This window comes from Phlebotomus papatasi, chromosome 1 (assembly GCF_024763615.1).
Source record: "Phlebotomus papatasi isolate M1 chromosome 1, Ppap_2.1, whole genome shotgun sequence".
NCBI lineage: Eukaryota > Metazoa > Arthropoda > Insecta > Diptera > Psychodidae > Phlebotomus > Phlebotomus papatasi.
In genome coordinates this window covers 73,943,770-73,968,152 of record NC_077222.1, presented here as the reverse complement: position 1 = coordinate 73,968,152, position 24,383 = coordinate 73,943,770, and the positions used below count along the sequence as shown (strand labels likewise).

Genomic DNA, 24,383 nt, shown 5'->3' with positions numbered 1-24,383 from the left:
CCATTTCAGGAATCAAAGGTTGGGCGCGTTTGTTTTTGCAAATTTGACACTCATGCCAAGCCCTCTTGACTGCCACTCTCACTCTTGGAATATAAAATCTTTCACGAACGTTGTTTACAACTTGTTCTCGTCCTTGGTGATGATTCCGAACATGAAAATCACTAATAATCAACTTTGTCCCCACGTGCTTCGGCGGAAGAATAATGGGGCACTTTACTCGCACTTCACTATTTTGCAAACGTGATCTCATTTTCAATAATCCATCAGAATCCATAAACGGCGTCAAATGATACAAATCACTTTCTTTGGGAATTACTTTTCCCTCTTGGAGACACTGTATTTCTCTTCTGTACACTGACTGTATTTCCTGAAGCAACACTTTTTCTGCTTCTATCAAATCACTCACTTTGAGTCCGGGTAATTCACTTGTTTTTAGATTTTCTTTCGCTTTACGCCACTTTTCCAACCAAAACTGCGCACAATTTTTCACTTGAGCAGTCGCTCTGACAAGTCGATTCCAGCGGGAAAAACGACTCATCTCTGGAATCAGACGATTTCCAATAAACCTTTCAACGTTCACTAACACTTGAAACACCTCAATGTCTCCATTGTCTGCAACTTTTTGTTTTTTATCATCTTGAGGCCATTGTTCCTCCTCCAATTTCAGGAAGGGCGCCCCAGTGAACCATTTAGAGGACGCACTGAAATCACACGGCTTTCTACGCGTGGCCAAATCAGCTGGATTCTGTGTAGTCGAAATCCATCTCCATTGATGAATCTCTGTCAGTTGGTCAATTTCACTTATTCTGTGTCCAACAAACTGCTTGTATCTACGAGAATCACTTTTGATCCACCCCATCACCGTTAGGGAATCCGTCCACAAAACCACTCGATCAAATTCAAGATCCAAAGATGATTTTACCGCAACGCTAACTCGCGCACTAAGCACTGCAGCTTGTAACTCAAGTCTTGGGATACTGGTAGCTTTCAATGGAGCAACTTTAGTTCTAGCACACACAAAAGCCACTTCAACACTATTTTCACTTTCAATCCGTAAATATGCAACTGATGCATAGGCACTCTCGCTGGCGTCTCCAAAGACGTGTAGCTGGATTGAAGTTGCTTCCGGAAGTTTCGGAGAATAACATCTCGGTATCTTCACTGTGTCAATCATTTTTAGCTCCTTGATGAATGCTTGCCACTGCTCCAAAGCCACACCATAAATGATGTCGTCCCATCCAATTTTCTGACGCCAAATCTCTTGGAGAATCATCTTTCCTTTCACCGAAAACATAGCCAAAAATCCCAATGGATCGAAGATTGACATTACCAGCCGTAATACTTCTCTCATTGTGGGTATCTTCTCTCCAGACAGAATATCAGATGCGACGCGATGGAATGTGGTCTTGAAAGTGAAGACATCTTCAGAAGAGTCCCACCACAAGCCAAGAATTCTTTCAGGTTCATCCTTCGCATTCAAACTTTTCATCGTGTCACTCACACAATTAAGAATTCTGCTGTCATTGGCTGTCCAGTTCACTATATCAAAGCCACCGGCTTTATGAACCTGAACAATATCCTTGATCAATCCGCGAGACTCCTCAATGGTATCTGCACATCCCAGATAATCGTCACAGTATGTATTGTGTAGTATTCCCTTCACTGCCTCTGGGAATTCTTCGGCATATTCTTGGGCATTTAGATTCTTCACATATGACGCTAGAGTGGGAGAACAAGATGCCCCAAATGTCATCACATTCATCTTGTACTCTTCTGGCTCATTTTTCCTATCCATTCCTCTCCATAGGATTCTTTGATAGTTGGTATCTTCTGCCCTAACATAAACTCTATGAAACATCTCCTTGATGTCTCCAGTGAATGCGAATTTACCCTTTCTGAAGTTTTCCAACACTGCCGGAAGTGATTTCAATAAGTCTGGCCCGCTCATCAGCAGATCGTTAAGTGATACATTCCCTGACTTAGCCGCACAGTCAAATACCACTCGAATTTTTCCCTTAGCCGGGTGAAAAACCGCAAAGTGTGGAAGATACCAAGTATTTCCAGTAGGAGTCATCCTATCTTCTTCTATGAGCTTTATCAAGTATCCCTTCTCAAGATGATCACTTATCTTGGCACAGTAAGCCTCGGCCAATGCCGGATCTCTGTCTAGTTTCCTCTCCATGGTGTACAAGCGCTTGACAGCTACATCTCTTGACTCTGGCACAATTGGTTGATGACCTTGCTTCCACAGCAATCCAGTCTCGAAACGCCCATCACTCGTCCTACGGGTGGTGCGCTTCATGATTTCAAGAGCTCTCTTATCTTCACGAGAGAGTACCTTCTCTTGACCTTCAGTACCAAAGCCCTCCAAGGAAAAGGAATTCTTCACCATTTCATACAGCTCATCTTTGCATTCCACAATAGAGTAGGAGTAGGTCTTTACCTCACATGAGGTTTGATTATTCAATTTTCCCATTACTACCCAGCCTAACCAAGTTAAAGCCAGATAGGGAGCGTTCCACGGTCCGTGGATAATCTCCCGTGACACAATCAAGGGAGTGTTGTCCAGCCCTATCAGCAGATCGGGCTCTGCATCCACCATGGATTCAGAATGACCATCGGCCATATGTTTCCAGTCCCGTGACAGTGCTTCCATATCCACTGTCTGCCTAGGGAGACTTAACTCACAGACAGTCCTAACTTTCTGCATTAAATACTCCTTGGCTTTGGGATGAGTACCTCTGATTCTACAGTTGACAACAGTCGATGTCAGATCAGTACATGCTGTCGGTCCAGCTCCTTGCCACGTCAGAGGGCACTTTGGTCCACTAAGCCCCAATTTCTCTGCTAGAGATGCCTTCATCATTGTCAGCATGGAGCCCTCATCCAAAAAGGCGTAGACCTTCAAGGTACCTTTCGGTCCAGTAACATACACCGGAAGTATCTTCATGAGAATCTTATTACTCGTATTGGCATGAGCCACTGTGGCTCCAGTCATCACAATTCCCCTCTGTGGGGAAATTTCATCTTCCTGATCCGAGTCCTGATCAGTCTCAGTAGGGAAATCTGAAGCATCTAGCTTCTCCTCATCTTCTCTCTGAGCTAGAGAGAACATTTGCTGCTTGTCATCTCTGTGGAGAAGATTGTGGTGTTTCTGACCACAACCAGGTTTTGGACATTTTCCGTTATCACTGCAAGTTGAGAGAGAATGATTTGGCTTCAAGCATCTGAAACAAACTCCCTTTTCTCTCACAATCTTCCATCTGTCGCTTATTTTGAGCTTCTTAAAAGTCTCACAATTTTGTGGGGCATGTTTTCCCTTGCAAAAGCTGCATGCCGCCATTTCGGCTCTCAGCTCGGTCAATTCATTGACAGTTGCCACGGTTTTGCCTTTGACAGGTTTCTGCTCAATTTTCGCTGAGTCCCTAACCTGTACACGATAATTCGCCGCCCTGGCCTTTACCGCAATCCAGTCACACAAGGTTTTCACTGTCACGTAGCTCTTGGTCACCTGGAATTCTGACCAAGAAATCTGCATTGACATCGGGAGCTTTAGCACAAGCTCATCCAGCAGCTGGGGATTATCAATGTAGCACATTCGGTTGAATTCCTCAATCGCTGCTACCATGTTCACCATCATAGTGGAAAATTCAACCAAGCTCTCCGGCTTGTCTACTCTTACAGGTGGGTAAGCCTTCACCTGTGCAATCATGGTGCGAATCAGATGTTCAGGTTGTCCATATCGCTCTTCCAGTGACGACAAAGCCTTGTTCACATTCGATGCTGAGTAGAGAAGAAATCTGACTGTTTCTTTGGCTTCTCCAGTGAGACACCTCTGAAGCAGGTTGAGTCTCTCAACATCCGTATATCCACACGTCTGGGTAGTGTTCTCGTACCAAGCACGGAACAACGGCCATTCCTTCACACTCCCATCAAACTTTTGTACATCTGTTCCAAAAGATTGGCGTACAAGAAAACGCTCCATAACCTCCAAAACATCCGATGACGTTTTTGAGTGTTTGTCCACATCATTAGTGGCATTTTGCTTCACTTTGGAGCCAGTAAGTTTGGTGTCAATTTCTCTCTCTTTAGCCTTCACAGCTTCCTGAATTGCCGAATGGAACTGATCATTTGTCATTGTGAGAACTTCCTTCTTCGGGGCTGCGTCGTCAATCAGTTTCTTCTGGAACTCTGCAAACCTGTCAACGATCACGTCCAGATTCACTGGTGCCTCTTCATCATCAGACACGACATTTCCCCTCGTAACCAGAGGGTTGAAAAGTTCAACTTTCTTGCGTGAATTCGATGAAAAAGGTGTTGAGGTCCTTGGAATATCCCCCTGGACATCCCCCAGAATTGTTGGTGAATTCATCCGCTTAGATTTCATCATACTTTGGCGCAACTCAAGTTCCTTTTCCCGCAATGACAAAAACTCCATTTCCTTACGAGTTCTCTCAATCTTAGCCTGAGTGAGAGTCAGTTCAAGGTCGTTATCCTCCTCATCAAAGCCATAACGAGTTGGAGGTCGACCTTTTGTTGCCCTTTGGCTCTTGCGAGGCATCGTGCTATTCGTCTGGAAAGCCCTCACAAATCAAGAATCACAATCGCGACAATCGCGGTCCTTTCCGGACAGAACAATCAAATCCTCTGCAGTCCGTTGCAGTCACTGATCCACGGTGAGAAGGACCACTTGTTGGGGACCAAGTCCCCTGGGTCAAACAAATCAAGAGATAGTGGACTGTATTTATTTTTATTAACTCAATTTCCCCGTGGCGGACTGCAAGGACTTGATTACTTTGGCGATGACTAAATGGCTGATTACAAATGAATAAATGAATGTTGGTGGTCCCTAAAATAAATATACACTTCAATTCATTTCTTTAATTCAAACAATTCAATCCTTACTTTAATCTCAAACGGCCTCCGTTTGCTTCCACCAACCTCAAGCTTTTTGAAAGTTTACAACCTGTAATTCAATTAATAATTTTTATCCTGACGCCATTTTAAATTTCTTTCAATCGTTTATCGAACCTACCAAGTTATATAACTCTTTTTCCTGACTCAGGACTTAGCTTGATCGTCTCCCAAGGAGTTCAGCCAAATCTAACCAATAAATATTACTAAATTAAATAGATTTTTAACATGAGGAAATATCCTAACTTACGCAAATTCTTTTCCTATGAAAATTCACAAATGCACGTCACGCCACGCTTTCTACAAAAAGACTGACAAATGTGCCGGAAGGGCTTACATAATAAATCTTCAAATATTTCCGCCAGTTAGCGCTCGCGTTTCCAACAGTAAACATTATTCTGAACACACTTTGCAACGAATAAGATTTGGAAAATATTTGTTATTTAATTATTTTGATGATACGGTTATTCTAACCATTTTGTTCACTAGTAAGTTTACAAATTTTTAAGTTTGGAGAATATTTTTAAAGCCTGACTACAAAAAAAGATATTTCTTTTTTCTATATTCCTTTTTTCATTTACGTGAAATACGACAACCCTTTCTCAAAACGAATCTGTTGATGTTTAAACAATGATTTTCTAAATTTTAAATTTATTGTAAATATCTCCATAATACTATTATGCAATTCGACCAAATTTCGTTCATGAAGTTTTGTTTTCTAAATCAAAATCTGTGACTTTGTTTAAGATTGTATGCCAAAAGGTACCGAGAGGAAATTGTCGGAGAACAAATGAAATTCTCAATTTCTCAGACGATCACAGAAGAGTGGAAAAAGCATTTGAGGAGAGAATCTCTGGGAGTAAAATAGTTGGATCGAAAAGTCTTATATATTCCAGTTTTGTGTCACGATTTTTCAATTTCGAAACTTCCGTAAAAGGGTGGACCATTGCAATACGAGAGAGGTAGCACTCTGGTAGAATATTGAACTGAAGGATCATGTTTCTGGAATGGAAAATTGGCTTAATGTGTGTCGTTCACTTTGAATTGCTCACCCAAATGCTGGGGATTGCATTATTAGGCTGGTAATTGGACTTGAAGTGTTCTCATTGCAGACAATTCTCAAATTGTGAATAACATCCCATGTGACTCTTTTCGCACACAATTCACCTCGTGAATTTTGTAAGCTTTCTCGCCACTTCTCGCAACAGGGAACAATAATTGTGGGCTCACTTCTTGTTACCCAGTGTGACATTGTTAACCGGCAACTGAGAATTCAGGGCCTCCAAAGGGTAAAAGAGGGCCTATCGTTTTCACGTATGTGTGCTTTTTTGCAAAGAAATTTCGCGGCAAGGGCATCGGGAATTCCTCTAAAATCGTGCCAAAGTATTCCGGTACATTACCGCACTTGGGATATACGATGATGGTGATTATATTGTGTGACCGAGGGGCTCGACCTCGCTCATAAATAATCCCGCATCCGCGCTATGGCCATTCCGAATTCCTCCCACCGCCAACGGAGCGCCATCGTCATCATTCCCATCTTCTCAAGCAAAACAATATTCCCTCAGACGTGCAATCGAGTGCCGAAGGATTTCCAAATGCCTCAAAATCTTCCGCAACGGTGTTGCTTTTGTCAGCAATTGATTTGCAGAATATTTGTGTGATTTATCACCTAGAAGAGAATAACATTTGCCATTTTACTTATTTCTCTCTCAATTTATGCATGCAATTAAAATTTCAAGTGCAATTGCACATAGGGATGCTGTTTAATGTTCTAGCGAGATTCTCTGATAGAATGATGCTTTCGGTAGACTTTGGAAATTTTGACTTTTCTAAACATTGAAGTGCTTATTTCTGGGTTTGTATTTTTTTGCAAAATTTATTGGCTACAAAATTAAAGATATCGACATAATATTTTCAACTTCTTCAATAAAAGGAGTCAAGAACATATTCTCTTGTTTTTGAGTTTATTGGTTAAACTCTATTAAATTAAAAATCATCATGAAGTAAAACTAAAAACTTAAGGGTATTCTTCCGTGTAAACATTTTTTGTATTTCGTTAGAAGACAAAATTTATAATATTGCAAATGCAGAAATATAAATTAGCAAATTAGAATATATAGTTACGCAGTTGAAAATTAAACAAAAAACTGCAGATGTAGTTAGTTAAAAACAAGGTTTTTAAGCGGTTGCATGCATTTGTTACGGAAATATTTAGGTTTTTTGGGATTTTTTCAAAAATATTGGACAATTTAATTAGGCATTGAATTCGTCTATATTGGTTTCTTTGAGTTCGAGCAATAAAATTTCAGATTTCAAATTTTCTGGTTACGTGAAAATAACACATCATAATAAGTTAGTGTGATTTAAGTTCGAATACAATAATATAAGTTCAAAGTACAAAAATAAATGTAACAGCGGTGACGGGAAGCTTCTTTACAAATATTAAAAAATTTTACTTATTGTTTAAAGACATGAATGTCCTTTACAACCTAATATTTGGGAATTTTTATCTTTAAAAATAATTATAAGTTATTATAAATAATTATATTATTATAGTTATTACAGGGTACGTCAATTGAAGTGAAACTTTCCAAAACGCTATATATTTTTTATTCCAAAATCAATTTTATTTAGTTTGCCAATAATCGCATCGCACGCTGCCCGCGTGAGCTTCCGAAATACGAGCCTATTCACAACGTTATATGTTAAGCGTTAAGTGTTCAGTATTTTCAGTCCTGATCTTAGCCAACAATATGCCGTACACGGAGAAGTCGAGCGGATTTTCATCCGGGAATCGTGAAAGCGAGTGTACTCGAAATAATTAAAGAAATGTAATTTTTGTTTTATTTTATTTCACGCACGATTTCTATAACCGGTACCGAGTACCGATTCTTGTTGGAGCTTTTTATAACTCTTACCGAAATTTTTGTATGCTAAGAGTTTCAGAGGAATTTCAAGACAATTTTGCGATACACATCGGACGATACACATTGACGTTACAGTCTAAAACCCTGAGGGAAAGCGATAATTTGCCATCACGGAACTTCATACCGCATGAAACTATGGTCTTTACGGTTCCGGTCCAAATCCCGAATGCCAAAATTCCGAATGCCAAAATTCCGAATGCCAAAATCCCGAATGCCAAAATCCCGAAAGCCAAAATCCAGAATGGCCCAAAATCCCGAGAGCCAAAATCCCGAATTATTAAAAGTGTCATAGCTACTCCCACAATTGCACCTGCGTTTGCTGGAGGCAAAGGGAAATCTTCTGTGTCTTGGGAAATTATTCTAAACATTTTCCTCCATATAATTTCATCCCTTTCATGATTTTGAACATTCGAGATTTTGGCTTTCGGGATTTTGGCTTTCGGGATTTTAGCTTTCGGGATTTTGGCGTTCGGGATTTTGGCTCTTGGTATTTTGGCTTTCAGGATTTTGGCTGCCACCGGTCCTTACTACCGGTGATCATCCGTATGATCCTTCCCTCAAGTATAGACACGATCGTTTTGTTTGTTGACGAATTATTGAATTGTAAAAATTTCTAATCAAAGAAGACGTTTGGCAACTGACTTCCAATGGCAAAGGGAGGATGCTGAAAAATGCTAATGCGACTGGTATATGAAAGTATAGCGACCTCTGAATTTGTTACATTTCAATTGGCGCACTATGTATAGAATTATTATAATAAAATAATAAAAATAATAAAAATAATAATGATTAATTATTATCGTATTATGTTATTAATCAAGAAAATAGAGAAAATTATTGATTTCTTTGTACAAAAAAAAACAAGTTTAATTAAATAGAACGAACCTTTACTTAAACTTTGTGCTGGACCTTACTTAAATTTACTTTTTGCGTAAAATTTCATATCTTGCTTCAACATTAAAATATGTAAATATTTTCTATCAAATTCGCTATTCAATGAAATTCTCTTTGGGACATGATTTTAGCATACAATGTTTCGGGATTGAATGAAAGAGTCTTATTGGTCTCTTGACCACACAAGTCCCGTTTATGTAATCTTCTTGACATATAATGGCGCACCGAAACCCTTTATGTTGCCCAGAAAATGCGACAAAAATCTCAGTTTTCATAAAAGTCGAAGGTGGGATTTAGTTTGTGCCATCGATATTTAAAGAACCTCTGCGCAGAGCAATATTCTGTAATCCACTTATGCAGGAAAATATCATCACACCGATAGGATCACCTTTCAGTGCAAAAGGTGGCAAGAGAGAGTGGTCAAAAGGCGAGACTGTGTTATCGATTGAAGAAGTCGCCCTCAGATGATATCTTTTCGGCACAAAAACGGCGAGGTGGAGTCAAAAGAAATTGAGAAAATTTGTTTATTCATCCTCGAAGTGATGAATGTGGCATAATAAGTGGTCACGTGCGGAAATAAGAGGTGGCTACCGTATGATGACCACCCCTGGAGCCACTCATACAGCAATTGTACAAAATGGTAATTGAGGAAAGAATTATCCAAAATTGCTGGACATTTGTTTCATTTAATGGTATCCACTTCTTTGGCGTAATTGTGCACAAATTACAATGCATGCCGGTGTCTATCTCCAAGAATGTTTTATAGATATGAAATCTTCTCCTCAGTTAGCGAACGAGATGGAAGGCAAAATATTCAGATTGAGATAAATAATCCTTGGCTAATGAAGAAACGTTTCGTATTGAGGTGAAATGTGAAGGATTGGATTTGATTTCGACTCACACGAGATATCTCACTGATGACCATTACCTTTTATATTCATTGAAGTCGATCAGCAATTGAACAGGTGTTCATGCACATTTAATAATATTGTTAATAATAATTTATAGTTATAATTTTTTGATTTAATTTCGGGCTAGATGGATAGAAAGTTTAAGTTCTTGAGTTACGATCTTTTTAAAATTTGAAATTTTATCGTAAAAAGAAGTTATGAACCAGAAAAGAAATGCTGATGGTGGTATCATTGAATTAATAGCGACGGTAATTTACGGTTGGTGGCAACTTAATTGTGCGATTATATGAATTATACGGTTCAGTGCCTCAAAATACATTTTGCGGTGTAAAATAAATTTACATGTGGATTTACTATAATATAGCACCTTAAATGTCTCTATTAGCTATTATTTTAATAATAAACATGATCAAATTGAGGAAGTAATATTCATATCTCACACAGGAAAAGACATCTTTCATTAAGCATTAATAACTCGTGAGTATTGCTTGTAGCTCTTTTCGATTATGTGGCGTGAAACCTATCATAAGATATTTCAATTGCAATTGCCTATAAATTCTTCATTTGCATTCTTACTGGTTTCTTCTGCTATAGTGAAAAACTACATTTGAAAGAGAAATAACAATCTTAAGGGAATTTCATATGAACCACATATTGTATAAATTCTTCATGAGTAGCCTATTGTTTAAAATTTATTAAATTTGGTTAGAGATGGTTCACTGAGCTCCGTTTGTTTATTTTACTTTCAAAAATATTAGTCCTTGAAGACTGATTCATACATATTCTGTTGTAAAACAACACTGGCATCTATTATATATTTGAATTTAAAGTCTTATACGACAAAACTGTAAGAGATATTCAACTGTGGTTTTCGAGTATATGCGGAAAAAATACGATTTCATTATGAACAGCTAAATAACCATGTTTAGTACCTGATCATTTTGTCCGAGTATTTATATCAAATTTTCTTAAATAAGTAAAATTATTAGAGGGTTCCAGGGCACACAAGGGGTCAAGTGGTAGAGTACTCGCTCTATGATGCAAGTGTCCCGGGTTCGAATCCGCTTTAGGTTACCAGGAATTTTTCTGTCATTCGGGGTGTTTGAATTGCATCCAGTGAGCTTCACTGCACTTGATTAAACGGACAAGAAAAAAAAATAATAATGCGTATCTAGAAATCCCCTTGTGGGAAGGCCTAGTTCATGAAATTTTGTGCCAACATAATTATTTATTTATTTATTTTTTTTATTAGAGTGTTCCTAATCAATGTTTTTTTTTTAAAGAAAACGAGGAAAACATGACAATGTAAAAACAAGCGTACTTCGAAGTCTAAAAATGCTGTAGTAATGCACTTGCAATAATAGCAATAAATCAGTCAATATACCTAGTTTACAAGATATTAGTGATTTTCTCACATATAAATTACCATGTAGACTTCGTGGCATCTTCGCTGTCTCACCTTTTCGATGCGGATCGAATCAAGGCTGTTAAATCGCACAATAAAATGTCAAATTACAAATTTAAGAATCAATAGTTGGAATTAGTGTCGTGATGAACATACCTCAAATCATCATGGCATGTAATCACCTGAGTGAGAAATGGGCACAGCCTCGGGTCCATGTCGACGAAGAAGCCTTCGCTGGGGAGCTTCTGTATGGTGGAAAATTATGCTAAATTACAGCAATGTTTGCCACAGAGTTGAGCTGCAGAGTCAGTTAGCGTTAATTTCATTTAACATGCAATTTTATGCTTTTGGTAGAGAAACTGTAACATATCGTCAACAAGAGATTAACCTCTAAAAGGGCTGTGTCATAAAATAATTACGGCTTATTCATATTCATTCACTATCGGAACTCCATCAGTTCATGTTTCATTTTCATTCTCATCTCAATTCTCGGTGGTTCTTGGTACCCATGAGCCGGATAATGGCTTGAAAATTCTCTATCGTGCGATTTGTCTTTTGGAATTCACATGCATTTTCGCAGACGAACAGTGCAAAAAGCGCATAGCAAATTTACACAAGATATAGCACTCTCCGGCTTAATATGAGACACAACACTTTAAGCTTGCTTCTATTGTGTAATTCACATTTTACACGGAAGGTTGATGTATGTAGCTGAAGAATGGGAAGATTCTCAAATATGCGAACGAAATGATTCCCTTAACAGTTGAGGGGATCATGTGCTGTCCATGGACGATGATGGCTCAGTTGCTCGCGCACTCATAATTGCATTATAACTTATGGCATTTTGACGTGAGAGATTCAAAGAGTGTGTCCAATTAATGGATTACACACCATCATCGTCATCCACATGATCATCATTTGTACTATATGATCGTCATGTATATTCATCTATGATTCTTCACTCATCTTTTTCACCTATCCTCTGTTTAGATCACCTTTTTCTTCTCCTTCATTCGCATCTCTTCGATGCACTTTTCTTTTGGCAGATCTCCACTGTAGATTGCACTCACCTATTTCGCCGGGAAAAATAAACCACTCCAAATGATCTTCTGTGGCATTAGCCAAGTGGAAAATAATTCATGACCCTGACAATAGGAACCTTTCATCTTTTCACTTTATTGTTCACCCAGAATTATGAGGTAAAGAAAGGCTCAACACTCTGTATGAAAGTCTAAATCAAATAACATAGGAAACTTTCCCGCCAAGGAAAATTCCCAGAACTAAACAAATGATTAATGTGGGAGAAGATTTGCTGAAAAATAAAGTTTTTTTTTGTCTAATTTTCTGATCAATTATTATAAGGAAGAAAAAGTAAAATTCATCTGAAAATCTCACCGTAAATCACCTTAAATGATTTGATTATTAATGAAAAGCTTACACATAACAATCCAATAGTAAAACAAGTTCATCAAAGAACCAAGAGCCGCTATTAGATTCTCACTCACCATGTGATCGAACTTGTACGGGGCGTTAATATCTCGCCGGTACCGTCACGGTTGCTTATGCAAGAAATTGGAGCATCAAACCTTGAGATCTTAATTTTCATGAAGCTTATGGAAATTTAACAGATTAATCCTGAAAGGATCGGAGACCGGATCGATAGAAGATAGAACCTAAGCATATTTTTTTTTAAAAAATTAATACAAATATAATGATTTATTAAGAACATCTAGTGCAAGGGGTCTTCAATTATTCTTAATTCAAATATTTTATATTCATTTTTTAATCAATCCGAGAATATGTTTCATTCTGGAAGTCCTTAATCAAACTTTTGCGTATATCTAAATTTTAAAGAATAAATTTTATTTCATCTAAAATTACTATAATATAAATATACTATAAAATATACATTTTATATCACAATCTTTTTTAGCATGTATTGAGTTGGTTTGTTGTTCATTCCCTGAATAAAGTTCAGACTGATATGGAAATATTTTTTTTACAGTTTATTAATCTACAACCCAGATCATTGCCTTAAGATTTAAGTTAAGTTTTTTTTTTCAAAATTAAAAATATCCTAGTCTACTTAAAGCCAATGGTACTCAGTTCTAGCTTTAATTTTATAATCAACTTTTAAGAGTTTTATCTTACCAAAATATTTTAATTATCATGAATATTGTTATATTTGAGAATAAAGATCTTGGGAAATATCATGCTTTAAATACACATCTTTATCAGACAACACGATTTAGCTCTCAATGGTTGATTTAAAGCAGAGGTGTGCCAGAACTGTTTAAAACCGAACAAACGTCAAAAGAAAATTGTACGTCAATGATCAAAACGCTACTTGGACAAACTTATTTTGTCGTTTATTGGGTTTCAGACGGTTCTTGCTCACGCCTGATTTAAAGTTTTGAAGCTTAAACTAAAGTTTTGTTTCAAATTTTCGGAGGTTATTATATCTTACACTAAATTGAAATATTAACTAAAGCATCGACTTATAGGGTAAGTGTATCAAATTTCGGCATAGTTGCATGCAAGCGTCAAAGTCTCAAGTTTGAAATGTAATATTTTAAATACAAATAAATTTTTTTTATTCTTTCTTTTGTAAGAGTGTTGCTTGGAACCTTGTAAAGAGTTTACCGTTTTTATTTACTCTAAAATCTTTCTTAATACATTTTAAAATGAATAAAAATATAGATATAGCTTTGATGTCCTATTTCGGCCACCTTCATTCTCATAGTTCCTTGCCCTTCGGGAATTCTTCCAATATCTTTTTCAGGTCATCTCGTTTGTCGAAGCTACATTTTTTTGTTATTCTTTTGCATTGTATAATCTCTAGAATACGTAAAATCTAAAAGTTCATGAAAATTCGAGGAACAAAAAAGGTGGCCGAAATTGCAAGCTGGCCGGAATTTGGCACACTTACCCTAACTAAAATAATTTTATATTAATCCGTGAGTGAATACTGAGGACAATTATGAATGAGACTAAACTTTCAGCTTGAAGCCAGTCTTAAATTTATAGTCTGGAGCCCGTATTAGATTTTTTTTTACATTTTCAATGAAGGATATTTATTTTTTTGGCAAAACTGTTGAGAATTTCTTATAAAATTTAATATTTTGACTTCAAATTCGTTGTGCCAAGGACAAAATATTTGTAATAGCACGACATAGTTCTATATGCATTGATTTCTTTAGCTATTTCGTTTTTTTTTGTTTAGTTATTACGAATGTTACTATACGATATTCCCCACAATTAATTTCGAGACATTATAGTGTAGTAAGTTGTGTGCTTCATTAAGATAATTTCACTGTTATTATTTCTGTAAAATTTTCTATATCTAACTCATAGATAGATCTTGAATAGGGATCAGTTGTCTTGCGGGTCGGCACAACAATATAATAATCATGTGCATATGATTCATTGACGCGTCCCGCGTGAAGATTAATTGTTTTAACCTATTGGGCAATTAGAACAATTTGTTGAGTTTGGAAACAGTCACACACATGATGTTTAAGTTTTTTATTTGCCATTCTACCATTTGAGCAAAGAAGTTCCAAATTAATTGATTGAATGTGAACACATCTTTATGTTCTTCGTGAGTTCTTCTTCTTTAGTTAAATTCTACGAGCTCTACCCTTTCGACTGTTCTGAGCACAACATACGGGATGTGAATGTTATGCAAATCAGTCTAAAAAGGGGTAGCTCATGAGACCCAAAATGCGAAGACGATGGATTGTGAACCCTCTGGCAAATGACAATACTTGTATGTCACGTTTTAGGACATGTTGTGCAACAAAAGTAATTCAGTGTGTCGCGAAAGAAATTCTTCACGAACTTTTTTTTTTGGATGAAGTGCATTAATTGGTTTGTTTCCCATTTCTCTCCTCCAGGTTGTAAATCATTCTTCAAGCGATCGGTCCGCCGCAACTTAACGTATTCTTGTCGAGGAAATCGAACCTGTCCCATCGATCAGCACCATAGGAATCAATGCCAATATTGTAGATTACGGAAGTGCCTCAAAATGGGAATGCGTCGTGAAGGTAAGAAAATGACTTTTTACCAATTTGCAATTTTTAGCCGAAAAGTGATCAATTTCACCAAGCTATAATCATCAACTTACAAAAAAAAAAGATGATCAGTCCATTCGCTAGCTTCAGTGTTTAAGCAATTTCGTCATTAATTTCGATCAGTCTTATGTCGAGACCTTTTGACTTTTAGACGGCAGTGAATTTGCGCGCTATACTAACAAAACAATGTTGCTCTTCTACCAACAATACTTCCAAGTATCGCGATACAGAAGAATGATGCCCCTTCAATAATAACTGACAACAAAAATATTATTATGTTTCAAGTAATAGCTTCTTCCTCTCCAAAGTGCAAAGTTCTCACTGTAATTTGATTGAAGTCAACCCAAGTAGATTTTGTATTGTGAGGGTCTCATGCAATTGGTTTGGGAAAGCTATAGTAGTACTATATTGCTTTTGAGCTGTGAATTATGAGTATTTTTTACAACTTGATGAATCTTTCCGAATAGTCAAATGTCAATAGATTTCGTTTTTTAAATGAATTGCTGTGGTTTGAAAATATTTTATACTGCAAGGGGAGGACAGTTTAGTGAAATAATGTACCCATTTTAAAATGTTAACCTGAAGCAGAAAAAAAAACTGAAATTTAGGGTAAGTTTATTTTTATAAGTGGTATTGAAAAGAAAGCTTAGTTAACTATACTTAACTAAAATTAGTCCTTAATGGAATTTTCAGTCTTAAAGTTTAATCCGAAAAGTCATGAACTGATTTACTAATTTATTTCGTTGCGAAGTAAACTTTCTAGAAATCAGCAATGCATTGTCATTAAGATTCGGAAATAAGTTTAAATTGAACTATACATAAATTAAATTATGGGATTTTTTTTCATTCTAATTCAAAACTTTGAACTAAAATCGTGAACATTTTGGAGCACTAAGAAATGGACTAGGGGAATTGCCCATGCTTTGCACGGTCCCAAGGGTCCCAAGCTTGATATGACTAAATTTTTCCTGTTTCTGAATAAACGTGACTCCGCAATATATTTCAAAAACAGGACACATTCAAAATATGGGTGAAATGAGTCTAATTTACTGAATAAAATAGGAAAAAATTAGTCATTATGAAGCTTGGGACCGTGCAAAGTATATGGGCACTAAAATAATTCTTTGGTCGTAAATATGGTATATAAGGTAAATATGATACAACCACTAAAAAAGTATTTAGAATTCAGATCAAGAGGTTTACATTAATTGAAAAATTTTAACCTTATTTGGAATAGTATTAAGGTTGTAGAAAAATTTATTTGTTGTATTCCGACATTATAAAATAAGATTTAACATGATCAACATGATTAGTTGTAGTAAGTCGACAGTTAACGTAAACAAAGTATTAAATGAGGACAAATTAATTAATTTAATAATAAGGTTAGCTGAGATTCTTTACAATATCAGCTTCTGTGGTCCGAGGTGAAATCCGAATCTGAATCCTAGTGAATTCGGACTCAAAAATTGTATATAAACGTTTTGACTCTTCCAATTGTTCCGGCTGTTTCTATGCGATATTAACGCTTTTGGTGAGAGAACGAAAAGAGATATCGACAAGCTATTTCCGACAAAGGTTAGATAGATAGATAGATTCATTCTGGGGGCAGCAAGGCGGCGTCCATTCATACACCTTCAGCTCCAGCCTCAGCTTCAGCCGCTCCATCCTCCTTGCGTATCATGTTCTCGCCGACTCGCCCGCTGCATCCAGGCCTCCATTTGGGCCCCTTATGCATCCCCTTTTAAGGTTATCCCTTACGGGTTTTGTGTATTGAGCCAGCCAGTCCTTCGGATAAATTCCATTAGACAAGCCGGCTTCAATTTTGGTAGATCATTCCAGTCCAGCACCACTTTCCCAAGTAGCGCTCGTCTGGTGTTGTAAAGGCTGGGACAGTCACATACATAATGTAGGGCCGTTTCCTCAGCGTTGTTACAACCTCTACAGGTTGGATTACACTCAACACCCAATCTGTTGAGGTGTTTGTTTAGACAGTGTCCGGTAAGAAGATCAGCAAACTGCCGCGCTTTGCAGCGGTTACTGCTCACCAGGTATTCTGTCCTTTTCCTGTCCACAAGTGGCATGAACAGTCTGGACACGCGACAGTTGCCTGTAGCCGCCCAGACCGCTTGATGTTGTGCGAGTAAATCCTCCCCAATGATGGTTTTCTTCATTTGGGGCGACACTCCCACGGCAGGCTCGGGACCGATGAATTCGGTCTTCGCTCCTGCCACTGCGAGGCGGTCAGCCTCTTCATTACCCGCAATACCACAGTGCCCAGGTACCCAATGTAGGTCGATCTCACGGGTAAGTGAGACCGCTTCCACCATTTTCCGGCACTCGAGCACTAGCGAAGAGCGGGAGTTGTTTCCTGATATGGAAAGTAAAGCAGCTCTGCTGTCAGAGAATATGTTTATTTTCCTGTCAGAAACATCAGACTCAGTCAGGCTTCGAATCCCAATTAGGATTGCTGTGACCTCAGCCTGGAATACAGTAGTATACCGGCCGAGTGGCACAGACCCGCCAAGTCCGAGTTCTGGACAGTGGTACCCGGCTCCAGAGGAGCCGTCCACCCGCGAGCCGTCGGTGAAGAGCGCTACCGTATCGGGTTCAGTGATGTCCCCTCCCCGGTCTCTCCACTCATCTTTCGTGTGTAGTATAGCTTTCACATTCTTTGGAGGCAGTCTTTCCTCAAGGTGGAAATCATCCCTCATTAGAAGGTCAGGGTGCCTTCTTGCCAATGAATCCATGATTCTAACATGTCCCACTGGGTGACACCCAACCTTCCACGTTCCTGCTGAACGCAGTCTTAGTGCTGCCTTACCCGCCTCGGCCTTTATATAAAGCGGAAGCGGAGGCAAGCTTAACAAGACCTCCAACGCAGCGGTAGGTGCTGTTCGTATGGATCCTGTGGTTGCAATACAGGCTAATCTCTGAAGCCGCTGTAGCGCCAGAGCCGAATTTTTGTATTCGACTCTTGGCCACCATACTACAGCTCCATATGAGATCAGTGGCCTGACTATGGCTTGATACATCCATAGTGTAATTTTCGGCGATAGACCCCAAGATCTACCGAGTAAACGTCGACATGAGAAGAACGATCTAGTGGCCGATGTAATACGGTTTTCCAGATGTTTCTTCCATGTGAGTCTTTGGTCAAGTAGAATACCAAGGTATTTTACTTCTTTCTGTAGAGTAAGTTCTTTCCCAAAGAATTTGGGTGCCCTGTACCCCTCCAGTTTGTATCTCTTCGTGAAAGCAATGAGGGCGGTCTTTTCGGGATTAACCCTAAGACCGCGGGAACAACACCAGCCTTCAACGATGGTTAATGCCCTCTGCATAAGATCACACAGTGTAGATAGAAATTTCCCCCGTATGACAATGCAGACATCATCAGCGTAACCTTGTGTATAAAAGTTTGCTGTGTTAAGTTGCACCAGCAAGCTATCAACCACCATGGACCATAGGAGGGGAGACAGTACACCTCCCTGGGGGCATCCGCTGCTCACAGCTGCCGACAGTCGTGCGCCGTGTACCTCCGCTTCCACAATGCGGTTTCCAACTAAACTAGTGGTAAATCTTTCTAGGGTATGACCTAGTTTAAACTCTCTCATCGCTCTAGCTAGAACCGTAGAGTTGACCTTATCAAAGGCTCCCTCGATGTCCAGGAAAGCAACGAGAGTAATTTCTTTGTCGCTAAGCGATTTCTCGATACGGCTTACCAATTGATGGAGAGCCGATTCTGTTGATTTTCCTCTTTGATAGGCATGTTGCATAGGACTTAACGGATTCTTCACAAGAATTCGACTCCTAATATACCTAACACAGAGTTTCTCCAGGGTTTTTAGCAAGAACGAAGTCAGACTAATAGGTCTGAAGGACTTAGGGTCCTCGTAATTGCTTTTACCTGGTTTTGGAATGAATACTACTCGTGCTCGCCTCCATGTATGTGGTACATACCCGATGGCAAGACACGCCCTAAAAAGGTTCACAAGCGGCACGGTAATGGTCTCCGCAGCTTGCTGGAGCAAAGCCGGAAAAATGCCATCCGTACCCGCTGTCTTGTATGGTGAAAAGCTGCTGATAGCCCATGTCACACTTTCAGATGTGACAATCTCAGAAGCCTTCCCCGAAAAGAACGAAAAGAGATATCGACAAGCTATTTCCGACAAAGGTTAAATATTTGGTAGATGACATTAGGTCCATCCCACCCCCTTCTGTTATTTGCTTTCTTAATAATTCAATCCTTTTGTCATATAGGGTAAGGGCTCATATTTTGACCAGTCTGCTTAGGAGCATCGATGTTCCAAGTATGAAGTGCGATATTTTCAATACTAATTTACTTTTTTTGTTACTCTGTTTTCAAAAGGGGTTTTTAGAAACTTGACAAGCTATTTGCCGTCTTTTTTTTAAACTAAAATTAGTTTTAATATGTTTAAAAATGAATTGATATGTAGAGGTGAATTTGACTGGAATTTTGGACAACTTGGTTATTAATTTGGACAACTTGGCTGTAAATTTGGACAGCTAATCCGCCTCAACAGGATGCCCATTGTTCTCCATTTCATGAACCAATCTTACCAAGTCTTCTTCCTGTTCATGTAAGGGAAACGTAGAACGTCACAAGAAGCCCGGAAACTTTCCATATCATTCATTAAAGTGAGTTGACTTCGGTTCTCCAAGTACGTGCGGATTTGCTCATTCCCTGGCCTTTCCGGGAGCCTTTTAAGCCACTTCTCGCTACCAATTTGTCCAACGTAGTCATCACAAAAGCTAAAACTTCACGAAATTTCGTGAGTAAAACACCTGTCCAAAATAAGGAGTATCACCTCACTGGTGAATGTCTTAAAAAATTTCCCATTTTTCACACGAAAAATCTGATTCACAAGGCAAATCTCACTTCAGGTCAAATGTACAAATCACCACTAACGTGAATCAACACAATTTTCAATGAATATTCAATAATATCACTCAAAAAAAGCGAAGAAACATTGTTAGTCCTTCACCACAGCTAAATAAGGCTGAAGTAAACACGAAGTTCTGTCATATTTCTCGTAAGCAATTGCTTACACTAAATTTTCAGCAAAGCAATTTTAACTCAAATCATATTCAAAATTTAACGTATTTAGTGTTAAAATCTTCCAAAAAGAACAAATATTTAGATAGAATTCATTATTCATCAAATATTGGAATAAAAATCCATCATTTTAATCAATTTATTTTAAGTGTCCAATTTTATCCTCAAAGTGTCCAAAATAAGAAACTGGACAAAATTATGAGCCTTTCCCCTAGGTCTCGAATTTTAGTATTAGCTGAGCCTAACAACCTTCGATTAAGAGAACTTAAGTTTCCACTACCCTCCTGACCTAAGCTAAAAGAGGTCAAATGAGACTTAAATAATTATAGCTTTTGATCTATTTAATTGTCAGAATTTAATTCTGTTTCGTATTTTGGAAATACTACAACTTTACAAGCAATCTCGGAAGGCTTGCAACTCGGCGGTCTGGAATCTCGGAATGCATGAAAATGCGATTGTGTTTTGAATTTTGTGTAGGGGAAACTGGGGCACCACCAAACACGGAGTACCACCAAACACTGCAATTTTTTAATCGGATATTGAATATCAGAGGATAAGACCGATAGGAATTTATAGGTACTATAGGGATGCTTGTCCACTGAAGTCGAGATAGTCCAAGTAGTTTAGAAATAAAAATTAGTGTTTGGTGGTACCCCGTGTTTGGTGGTGCCCCAGTTTCCCCTATGTTTGCAATCCCGAGTTGCAAAGACTCCGAAGTCGCCTGAAAAGAATCTTTGCTAGCATAATCTTATCTAGGCGCTTTATTCCTTTTTATAGATGAAAGGTACTAAATGAAAAACATAAAGTTTAAAAATAATAAAGTTTGTCATTGAACGGTGCAAAATACCTATTAGATAGAATTGTCCAATTGTCACTCAAACTTAACAAATGACTGTGATTTGCCTTATGCACTTTGGGATTGTGTTAGCTCGCTGAAGAATAACGAACTATCAAGAGAAGTTATACAATTGATTTTTTTTGCCACACAAAATAAATTACAATATCGACTGAAGGTGCGAGAGGAATTCTTTATGACGCATTCAGATGTTGGATGTCATGTTCATGCCATGAGGCCGGTATCTTCCTCAAGAGTGACGAACGTAAAAGTCTTGTCACAATTTTTTCTTCATATTAATTTTTCTCTAACAGTACATATTGTACATCTGTGTGGTATTTGGTGGTATATCGAGAGAGCTGGTGGATTTGGATATGTGGAAGATGAATAATGACCAGCACAGAATGTATTGGAACTCCTCTGGAATTCTTTCTATTTTTCTCTGCCTAAGACTTGTGAAATGATAAAAAAAAGAGCCGTGAGGTGGGCGGTTTGTTTACACATTATTCATACTATTATGGGGATATATTGTGAATATTCCCTCTCAAAATTATTGACTCCATATAGCAACATCTAAGCAATTAAAGGTGAAGAGATGAATGGTTCCCATAATGTGCCGGGAATGGTGATTATGTAAATTAATCAAAGGGGATATGTTTGGATATATTGATAGTTTGGTGAGTGTGCACTTTTACCTGGGGCAGATCTCTTGTGAAGAATCACAACTTTAGGAATACCCTCACGTCATCAAAATGCGATGAGAAAAGAATTTGCTAGAAATTTTTGCAAACTAATCTCCATGAAAGATATTTTTACCTTTCTAACTTTTAGTTCATACATGAAGGATTTTTCCCATCGAACATATTTCTTTAAGTCCTTATGGGCCATCCGCCAAAGTGAGGTGAGACAATGACTCTGCGGGCTGCCACATATATATACGCAATTGTGTGTCCCGAGAACAACCCTAAATCCATCTTCATTTCGCATATTTAAACCATTACACATTGCGAGTCTGGGCCGATGTTAGGCCTTCTCATCAGATTATAGGATTGTGTGTTTGGTCTCTGTCAGCACCCTGCTTCCATACCTTTCCTCAGGGCTCATGTGTGCGTGTCATATAATAGCGAACTGTAAACATACTGTTGCATATTATTACACGCAGGATATTAAATTTTCGGGAAGGATAATTACGAGAACAATGCAAATACCTGAGGTGAACTCACAACACCACTAACCCTCCATTGTGAGGAGATATAAAGGGTTTGTGAATCCTTCTATCATCTCACTCTTCCCTTAGCTCTTACCCTTGCTAGTCAAAAACTGTTTCACATTAATAGTTTAACCTTGACCGTTTGTTGGTCCTAAATTAGACTTTTTTCTCATTGTATGACCACCTCTTTTTTCCACGTCCAAGAGATTGAGTTCGGGAAAGCGTGTAATTTCTGCTTTTGACCCTCAAATCCCAAAACTGACCATCAACTATTAAAGTGCATTTAGGAATAAAATCTCAACAATTGAATGTTCCTGACCACATTTCCATCTCACCCTTTTTGCCGGTTTGGTCAGATGTGAGAGAATAGCAATTTTCGAGTAGTGTTTTATTGGATCCTTTGCCAGTGTTGTGGCTCTCACAATCAGCTGTGCTAAAAGAGCAATATAGCGTCTCTTGGTCTTAAGCTCTTTTGGTTTTATTTTAAGAAGTTAGTGATGTGTAAGTTTTAAGCCAGGGTATGCCAACAGATAACCACAAAAGTTCATAATATTCCATTATTAACCTAAATTTTGAAATAACTAAAAAATGTATTTTGATATCAATCGAATCAAGAATAATTCAGGCAATTTATTTTAATATAATTCAAACATTTAATTTAATAACTAAATTGAAATCACCGGGGTTTCAAAGGCCACACACTTTTTGTAAAATGTACTATTCTAAAGAGGTTGAGTTATTTTTATTTCTCGATTCACCTGAATAAAGTGCGATAATCTCTTAGAACTAAAATTTATTAAAAATTTATTGAATCTGAAATTCTAAAACGAGAAATGTACCGGTATTTGTCCATCTATCCACTATGAACTTAAAGGCCAGACAGTATAAGATTTTTTTTTTGAGCTTCGATGAGCCCTTGTAAGTAATCTGTTCTAAAGTTACATTATCGTAATTCTACCTTACTCTCTCGTTCACTTTCTCAAGAATGTCTTTTATGTGGTGTATCCGGAATACAAACGGAATGATTTATTTTTATAATTTGTATTAGAAAACAACGTATACATCATTGCATAATGTTAATTGTTTTTGAGAGTTTATAGCAATGAAGATTAAGCTTCTAAAACATAATTAAAATTAATTTTACAAACCTCGAATTTTGCAAAATAATCAAAAACTGGTAATGCACAACTCTTATGATGGCTTTCCGATGAAAAATGAACGTGTTTTTCTAGCACTTTACTGTTCATTCTCAAGTTCTTCTACATAATCGACATTTCCTTGTGTTGGTTCCTGTCACGACTGTTTGGTGGTTTAGGAACTCAGCGAGGACTGTAAAAAACAGTCCAGACAGGAATTAACAGAAAGAAAAGTCTAGGGGAAAGCGCGGTACCTTCGTACGACTGAAGCTTCGCACAATTTAATTTTACTTCTCGAACTCCACGTAGAGAGCAGTATACATAATCTCTCGATTTTTTCACCCCTCAAAATTTCCACCTTACATCCCCCGAAGACCACTTTTAACAACAAATATTCGCGTTTCAGACGATTTCTGAGAAATGTCGTCACACTGTTTGTCTGTCTATCCGTCCGACTGTTGCCAGCTCTAGAGGCCAAACAGTTGGAGATAGCGACTTGGGACCTTCGGGGGACCCCCCATAAGTCGACCCAAGGATCGTTAACATGTCCCTCATTTTCCCCCACCCCAAAAACAATGTTTTTTTGGATATGTTTTAGTTTAGAGGTTTTAGAGATTACCCAGGCGGACATTTCGTCCTTAGACGAAAATACCGTTGAATAATAATGGTTTTTCAAGGTCAAAGAAAAAAAGACACTAAAGAAGAAAACGTATTTATCAAGCGAATGATATCATCTTTGGGCTCGTTGGAAGGTTTTGGTATTTTCTATAAAACTGAACCACTTCTAATCGGTTCTGAACCGGTAATTTTTTTCCTTTAATAATTATTATTATTATATTATTATATTACTATATTATAGTAATGAACCGATTCATAGCCGATAACTTTTTATCCGAAAATCAATTCTATTTACTTTTAAAACTATTTTGGAGGTTCTTTTGAGAGATTTATGAATCGATTCAAATCGGTTGAGAACCGATAAACGGTAAATGATGCGAAAG

General features: G+C 37.9%; 1 protein-coding gene across 1 annotated transcript in view; it reads left to right on the top strand.

The window, feature by feature from the left end:
• The window catches only part of LOC129801674 (steroid receptor seven-up, isoforms B/C), a 101,628-nt gene that overhangs the window by 10,599 nt on the left and 66,646 nt on the right, over nt 1-24,383 (top strand). The window contains 1 exon segment of the mRNA XM_055846945.1: nt 14,951-15,100. Coding sequence (XP_055702920.1) covers nt 14,951-15,100 — 150 coding nt within the window.